Raw genomic sequence first — 8966 nt, forward strand, 5'->3', positions numbered from 1 at the left:
AATTGGCCTCAACAACTTTCTGTGGTAGAGAATTCCACAGGTTCACCACTCTCTGGGTGAAGAAATTCCTCCTCATCTCGGTCCTAAATGGCTTACCCCTTATCCTTAGACTGTGACCCCTGGTTCTGGACTTCCCCAACATTGGGAACATTCTTCCTGCATCTAACCTGTCTAACCCCGTTTGAATTTTAAACGTTTCTATGAGGTTCCCTCTCATTCTTCTGAACTCCAGTGAATACAAGCCCAGTTGATCCAGTCTTTCTTAATAGGTCAGTCCCGCCATCCCAGGAATCAGTCTGGTGAACCTTCGCTGCACTCCCTCAATAGCAACAATGTCCTTCCTCAGGTTAGGAGACCAAAACTGTACACAATACTCCAGGTGTGGCCTCACCAAGGCCGTGTACAACTGTAGCAACACCTCCCTGCCCCTGTACTTAAATCCCCTCGCTATGAAGGCCAACATGCCATTTGCTTTCCTAACCGCCTGCTGTACCTGCATGCCAACCTTCAATGACTGATGTACCATGACACCCAGGTCTCTTTGCATCTCCCCTTTTCCTAATCTGTCACCATTCAGATAATAGTCTGTCTCTCTGTTTTTAACCACCAAAGTGGATAACCTCACATTTATCCACATTATACTTCATCTGCCATGCATTTGCCCACTCACCTAACCTATCCAAGTCGCTCTGCAGCCTCATAGCATCCTCTTCGCAGCTCACACTGCCACCCAACTTAGTGTCATCCGCAAATTTGGAGATACAACATTTAATCCCCTCGTCTAAATCATGAATGTACAGTGTAAACAGCTGGGGCCCCAGCACAGAACCTTGCGGTACCCCATTAGTCACTGCCTGCCATTCTGAAAAGTACCCATTTACTCCGACTCTTTGCTTCCTGCCTGACAACCATTTCTCAATCCATTTCAACACACTACCCCCAATCCCATGTGCTTTAACTTTGCACATTAATCTCTTGTGTGGGACCTTGTCGAAAGCCTTCTGAAAATCCAAATATACCACATCAACTGGTTCTCCCTTGTCCACTCTACTGGAAACATCCTCAAAAAATTCCAGAAGATTTGTCAAGCATGATTTCCCTTTCACAAATCCATGCTGACTTGGACCTATCATATCACCTCTTTCCAAATGCACTGCTATGACATCCTTAATAATTGATTCCATCATTTTACCCACTACCGATGTCAGGCTGACCGGTCTATAATTCCCTGTTATCTCTCTCCCTCCTTTTTTAAAAAGTAGGGTTACATTGGCTACCCTCCACTCCATAGGAACTGATCCAGAGTCAATGGAATGTTGGAAAATGACTGTCAATGCATCCGCTATTTCCAAGGCCACCTCCTTAAGTACTCTGGGATGCAGTCCATCAGGCCCTGGGGATTTATCGGCCTTCAATCCCATCAATTTCCCCAACACAATTTCTCGACTAACAAGGATTTCCCTCAGTTCCTCCTCCTTACTAGACCCTCCGACCCCTTTTATATCCGGAAGGTTGTTTGTGTCTTCCTTTGTGAATACTGAACCAAAATACTTGTTCAATTGGGCCGCCATTTCTTTGTTCCCCGTTATGACTTCCCCTGATTCTGACTGCAGGGGACCTACGTTTGTCTTTACTAACCTTTTTCTCTTTACATATCTATAGAAACTTTTGCAATCCGTCTTAATGTTCCCTACAAGCTTCTTCTCGTACTCCATTTTCCCTGCCCTAATCAAACCCTTTGTCCTCCTCTGCTGAGTTCTAAATTTCTCCCAGTCCCCGGGTTCGCTGCTATTTCTGGCCAATTTGTATGCCACTTCCTTGGCTTTAATACTATTCCTGATTTCCCTTGATAGCCATGGTTGAGCCACCTTCCCTTTTTTATTTTTACGCCAGACAGGAATGTACAATTGTTGTAGTTCATCCATGCGGTCTCTAAATGTCAACCCCTTCAGTATCATTCGCCATATATCCTAGCCAATTCACGCCTCATACCTTCAAAGTTAGCCTTCTTTAAGTTCTGGACCATGGTCTCTGAATTAACTGTTTCATTTTCCATCCTTATGCAGAATTCCACCATATTATGGTCACTCTTCCCCAAGGGGCCTCGCACAACGAGATTGCTAATTAATCCTCTCTCATTACACAACACCCAGTCTAAGATGGCCTCCTCCTTAGTTGGTTCCTCGACATATTGGTCTAAAAAACCATCCCTTATGCACTCCAGGAAATCCTCCTCCACCGTATTGCTTCCAGTTTGGTTAACCCAATCTATGTGCATATTAAAGTCACCCATTATAACTGCTGCACCTTTATTGCACGCACCCCTAATTTCATGTTTGATGCCATCCCCAACATCACTACTACTGTTTGGAGGTCTGTACACAACTCCCACTAACGTTTTTTGCCCTTTGGTATTCTGCAGCTCTACCCATATAGATTCCACATCATCCAAGCTAATGTCCTTCCGAACTATTGCCTTAATTTGCTCCTTAACCAGCAATGCTACCCCACCTCCTTTTCCTTTTATTCTATCTTTCCTGAATGTTGAATACCCCTGGATGTTGAGTTCCCAGCCCTGATTATCCTGGAGCCACGTCTCCGTAATCCCAATCACATCATATTTGTTAACATCTATTTGCACAGTTAATTCATCCACCTTATTGCGGACACTCCTTGCATTAAGACACAAAGCCTTCAGGCTTGTTTTTTTAACACCCTTTGTCCTTTTAGAATTTTGATGTACAATGGCCCTTTTTGTTCTTTGCCTTGGGTTTCTCTGCCCTCCACTTTTCCTCATCTCCTTTCTGTCTTTTGCTTTTGCCTCCTTTTTGTTTCCCTCTGTCTCCCTGCATTGGTTCCCATCCCCCTGCCATATTAGTTTAAATCCTCCCCAACAGCACTAGCAAACACTCCCCCTAGGACATTGGTTCCGGTCCTGCCCAGGTGCAGACCGTCCGGTTTGTACTGGTCCCACCTCCCCCAGAACCGGTTCCAATGCCCCAGGAATTTGAATCCCTCCCTGCTGCACCACTGCTCAAGCCATGTATTCATCTGCGCTATCCTGCGATTCCTACTCTGACTATCACGTGGAACTGGTAGCAATCCCGAGATTACTACTTTTGAGGTCCTACTTTTTAATTTAGCTCCTAGCTCCTTAAATTAGTTTCATAGGACCTCATCCCTTTTTTTACCTATGTCGTTGGTACCAGGTGCTTTCTGAAAATTTGTCCATTGTCTAGCTTGACTACAAATACCCTACTCCCTTCTTTAGCTATCACCGTGCCTGCAATCCACTTGCGACCATGTCCATAGTTTAGTACAAAAACAGGGTCATTCAGATCAATTTCCCGTGACACAGTGGCGCGGCCAGCATTTACATCTTGTTGCTGCCGCCTGCTCTCTACCTGATCATGCAGGGTGGGGTGAACCAGCGAGAGTCTGGTTTTGAGTGTCCTTTTCATGAGTTGCCCAGCCAGGGGCACCCCGTGAGTGAGTGGGGTCTCGTGCGGTAGCTGAGCAGTACTCGGGACAGGCAGGTTTGGAATGAGCCTTCTGTGACTCATTTAAGGCTCTGTTTGATTGTTTGTACTGCCCGCTCTGCCTGCCCATTGGAGGCTGGTTTAAATGGGGCCGAGGTGATATGTTTGATCCCATTGCGGATCATTAATTCTTTAAATTCGGCACTGGTGAAACATGGCCCGTTGTCACTAACCAGTATGTCAGGCAGGCCATGGGTGGCAAACATGGCCCTTAGGCTTTCAAGGTGGCGGTGGCGGTGCTTCCAGACATTATTTCACATTCAATCCATTTTGAAAAAGCATCCACCACTACCAGGAACATTTTACCGAGAAATGGGCCCGCATAGTCGACATGGATCCTCGACCATGGTCTGGAGGGCCAGGACCACAAACTTAGTGGTGCCTCTCTGAGCACACACGCTGCATTGCCGTACACAGGACTCTAAGTCAGAGTCGATACCGAGCCACCACACGTGGGATCTGGCTATCGCTTTCGTCATTACTATACCCGGGTGTGTGCTGTGGAGATCCGAGATGAACGTCTCCCTGCCCTTTTTTGGTAGCACTACATGGTTACCCCACAACAGGCAGTCTGCCTGAATGGACAGCTCATTCTTTCGCCGCTGGAATGGCTTGATTAGCTCTTGCATTTCAACAGGGATGATGGCCCAGCTCCCATGCAGTACACAGTTTTTTACTAGGGACAGCAGAGGATCTTGGCTGGTCCAAGTCCTAATCTGGCGGGCCGTGACAGGTGATTTATCATTTTCAAATGCTTCCATGACCATCAACAAGTCTGCGGGCTGCGCCACCATCAACAAGTTTGCAGACTGTGCAATTTCCACCCCCATGGTGGGCAATGGCAGCCAATTGAGAGCATCCGCACAGTTCTCGATGCCTGGTCTGTGGCAGATGGTATAGTTATAAGCTGATAGCGCAAGTGCCCACCTTTGTACACGGGCTGAGGCATTAGTATTTATCCCCTTGTTTTCAGCGAACAGGGATATGAGGGGCTTGTGATCGGTTTCCAGCTCAAATTTGAGGCCAAAAATGTACTGATGCATTTTCTTTCCCCCGAACACACACGCTGATGCCTCTTTCTCAATCATGCTGTAGGCCCTCTCGGCCTTAGACAAACTCCTGGAAGCATAGGCGACAGGTTGCAACTTCCCCGCAACGTTAGCTTGTTGTAATACACACCCGACTCCGTACGACGATGCGTCACATGCTAGCACAAGTCTTTTACACGGGTTATACAATACAAGCAACTTGTTGGAGCATAAAATGTTTCTGGCTTTCTCAAAAGCAATTACTTGTTTTTTTTCCCATACCCAGTTCTCACCTTTACACAATAACACATGTAGAGGTTCTAAGAGGGTGCTTAACCCCAGTAGGAAGTTACCAAAATAGTTGAGGAGTCCCAAGAACGACCGCAGCTCTGTGATGTTCTGTGGCCTGGGCATGTTCCTGATAGCCTCTGTCTTGGCGTCTGTGGGCCGAATGCCGTCCGCCACGATCTTTCTCCCCAAAAACTCCATTTCTGTTGCCACGAAGATGCATTTCGACCTTTTCAGACGCAGCCCTCCGCGATCCAGTCGCTGGAGGACCTCCTCCAGGTTTTGTAGGTGCTCAGCGATGTCCCGACCTGTGACCAATATGTCGTCCTGAAAAACCACCGTGCGTGGTATCGACTTGAGTAGGCTCTCCATGTTTCTCTGGAAGATTGCTGCAGCCGACCGAATTCAAAGCGGGTTTCTGTTGTAGAGGAACAGTCCCTTGTGCATGTTGATGCAGGTGAGGCCCTTTGAAGACTCCTCCAGCTCTTGCATCATGTAAGCTGAAGTCGGGTCAAGCTTGGTGAACGTCTTGCCTCCTGCCAGCGTCGCAAATAGGTCGTCTGCCTTAGGTAGCGGGTATTGGTCCTGTAGCGAGAAATGATTAATAGTTACTTTATAATCGCCGCAAATCTTGACCGTGCCATCACTTTTGAGTACTGGAACAATCGGGCTGGCCCACTCGCTGAATTCCACTGGATAGATGATGCCCTCGCGTTGCAGCCTGTCCAGCTCGATTTCCACTCTCTCCCTCATCATGTGAGGTACCGCTCGCATCTTGTGGTGAATGGGTCATGCCTCTGAGACCAGATGGATCCGTACCTTTGCCCCGGAAAAGTTTCCAATGCCTGGCTCGAAAAGGGAAGGAAATTTGTTAAGAACCTGGGTACATGAGGCCTCATCGACATGTGATAGCGCTCGGATGTCATCCCAGTTCCAGCGGATTTTGCCCAGCCAGCTCCTTCCAAGAATTATGGGGCCATCGCCTAGGACAATCCAGAGTGGCAGTTCGTGCACCGTGCCCTCGTAGGTGACCTTGACCATGGCGCTGCCCAGGACAGTGATAAGCTCTTTGGTGTATGTTCTCAGTTTTGTGTGGATGGGGCCCAGGGCTGGTCTGAGTGCCTTGTTGCACCACAACCTCTCAAACATCTTTTTACTCATGGTGGATTGGCTTGCGCCAGTGTCCAGGTTCATGGCTACGGGTAAGCCATTCAATTTTACGTTTCGCATTATAGGTGGACATTTCGTCGAAAATGTGTGCATCCTGTGTACTTCAGCATCTGCCTCCTCTCTCTCAGGCTCGAAATTGCTTTGATCCACCATGGACCGATCTTCCTCTGCCACGTGGTGGTTAGCAGGTTTTGCAGAGTTTGCAGCTTGTCTGCAAGCTCGTTGGAGGTGCCCCATTGTTCCACAGCTCTTGCAAACATACCCTTTGAAGCGGCATGAATAGGTTGAATGGAAGCCTCTACAACGCCAACAAGGTGTGAATTGCTTTGCATTCATCCTTTGTTGCGGACTCTGAGTCATCTGGGTCACCTGAGGCATGCTGGCAGTTGCAGACTCATGGTTTCTGCCCTGTTCATTTCTGCTCGCAAACACAGTTCCAGTTAATTTATGAACATTGCTAGCACTTGTGTGCTGAGAGATTTGTTTGGTGTTATCACTGGTGGACATAAACGCCTGTGCTATCGCAATGGCCTTCCTGAGGGTCGGTGTCTCTACAGTCAAAAGTTTTCGTATAATGGTCCCGTGGCCAATGCCCAGTACAAAAATGTCTCTGAGCATTTGCTCTAGGTAGCCATCAAACTCACATTGTCCTGCAAGTCACCTTAGCTCGGCGACGTAGCTCACCATTTCCTGACCTTCAAATCGCTGGCACGTGTTGAACCGATATCTCGCCATCAGCACGCTCTCCCTCGGGTTAAGATGCTCCTGAACCAGTGTACACAGCTCCTCATATGACTTATCTGTGGGTTTCACCGGAACCAGAAGATTCTTCATGAGGCTGTAGGTCGGTGCCCCGCAGACTGTGAGGAGGACCGCTCTCCTTTTTGCAGCGCTTCCTTCTCCGTCCAGCTCATTGGCTACAAAGTACTGGTCTAGCCGTTCGACATTGGCTTCCCAGTCCTCACCCTCTGAAAACTTCTCCAGGATGCCCACAGTTTGCTGCATCTTTGTGTTGGATTCGCATACTCGCCGTCAGTTATTGTGTTCCTAATACAGATAAGACTGCACACAGGGAGTTTAAAGCAACAGTGACCTCAGTCTTTAATAAGACACTCCAGAGTGAGGAACAGGCCTTAGGAGCCGGCTTATATACAGTGCTCCAAAGGGATGCTGGGATCCCGAGGGACTTCAGGGATGAGCTCCCTGGTGACGGAATATAGAAGTGCATGCTTTACAGATGCATAACAATATCAAGCTGCAGCTGCTTATTTTCAGCAGTGCTGCATTTGAGAGGAGACCTGAGAGGAACTGGAAAGACTTTTTGATATGGCTGTTGTTAAGGGAGAGAGCTCATCATTTTAATGACATGGCATTGAAGGCATTGGTGGGGGTAATGGAACAAAGGAGGGAAGTGTTCTCCCCAGCAATTGGAAGGAGGTCATTACCCCAGGTCTTCAGAGCCACGTGGCGGGAAGTGGCAGAGGAGGTATCAGCCGACTCTGCAGTTTAACAAACCCTCACACAGTGTTGGAAGAAATTCAATTACCTCAGTCGGGTGGTCAAGGTGAGTATATGCTTCCATACCTCATGCATACCAGCATCTGAGCCTCTGTCTGTGCACACTGCACAAAGCACCACCCCCCCACCAAACACGTGCAGCTACTTAAACTCACATCCTCATGGTATGCCTTGCCTACATTCAGAACTATTCAACGATGGCAGGCATATCGCCCACACACATGGCTGGACTCTTACAAACACAAATTCCTTTATTTTACAGTCCAAGATGGCACACAATAGGAGGGAGCAGCAAAGGATAGGTGGGGTGAACCTCAGCGTAAGCAGCTGTCTGACCTGGGGGAGCAAGTTTGACTGGGTAGCAGAAGGTGGGCGCCGTGGCCATCGGAAACAACAGTATCTTCATGCCCTCTCCTTTTCTCATCCTTTTCTCATCCCACTTCCCCCTCACACCAGAATGTTTCATCACTTTCCAGATCCTGATACTGTATGCCTTCCTTGCTCCATTCCTGCTCCCTGCTTTCACCTTAATGTGAGTCTTGTGCCTTTTATGCTTTCAGATAATCAGCAAGCAGATGATCCTCCATAATAGTAACAAGGGAGAAGAGGAGGACCCAAGCACCGTGTCATTGCATCTGTCAGCCGCAGTCATCAGCTCAGAGACTGATACTCTGTGGTTGTTAGAGGTTATCTTAGTAGAGTGTTCTGCATTGGGTGATGTACCGGAGCCTAGCGGGCTGCAGCAAGGCCCAGGGAGAAAGGGTAGCTTGGGAGCCAGCTCCCCGGAGGGTGAATTCGCGCATAAGTCCTGCTGCACATGACACAGATCAAGACCTTAATGGGCAAGCGTTCACAAGAAGGGTGATGGCCATGCACTCCGACATGATACGCGCAATGGCAAGGGTGCCTGAGAGTCTCTCGGCAGTGGTAAGGAGCATGGAGTAGTCCACCTCCAAATTTGCACAGAGCTCTGCGCACACCATGGAGCGCATCATTTCCAGTGTGCAGATGATGGTGGGCTCCCAAAGAGACCATGCGGATCCAGACCTCATGACACGTGTCATGGGCAATATGGCAGCTTCCATTGTAGCACAGGAGGAAGCAACACAATGTGTTAATACTGTAATGCAGACAATGGTTGGTGGCGTCGAAGCTCAGATTGCATGCCACGCAACGTCTTGGTGGTGTCATGCCATCAATGGTTGGTGGCATCGAGTCTCAGACTGCTCTCATGCAGTCTCAGCTGGATGCCACGCAAGCTCTGACTGCTGCCGTCGCTGTTGGGTCCACCACAGGCAACCGGGGATCTCACGGTGTTGCAGCAGGCCACCAATCAGTGCTCCAGCAGATTGCGAGGGATGTTCAGGTGCTGCTATGGGGGAGTGGCAGTGGGTCAGTGGAGCAAGAACCTGCTGTCCTTTTT

The 8966-nt window shown here is 48.6% G+C and overlaps 1 protein-coding gene across 1 annotated transcript in view; it reads left to right on the top strand.

The window, feature by feature from the left end:
• LOC139274608 (uncharacterized) overlaps positions 1–8132 on the top strand; it is a 128067-nt gene extending 119935 nt beyond the window's left edge. The window contains 1 exon segment of the mRNA XM_070891285.1: positions 8104–8132. Within this exon segment, the coding sequence (XP_070747386.1) occupies positions 8104–8132 (29 nt within the window).
• Positions 8133–8966: the final 834 nt, after the last annotated feature.

Source organism: Pristiophorus japonicus, chromosome 10 (assembly GCF_044704955.1).
Source record: "Pristiophorus japonicus isolate sPriJap1 chromosome 10, sPriJap1.hap1, whole genome shotgun sequence".
NCBI lineage: Eukaryota > Metazoa > Chordata > Chondrichthyes > Pristiophoridae > Pristiophorus > Pristiophorus japonicus.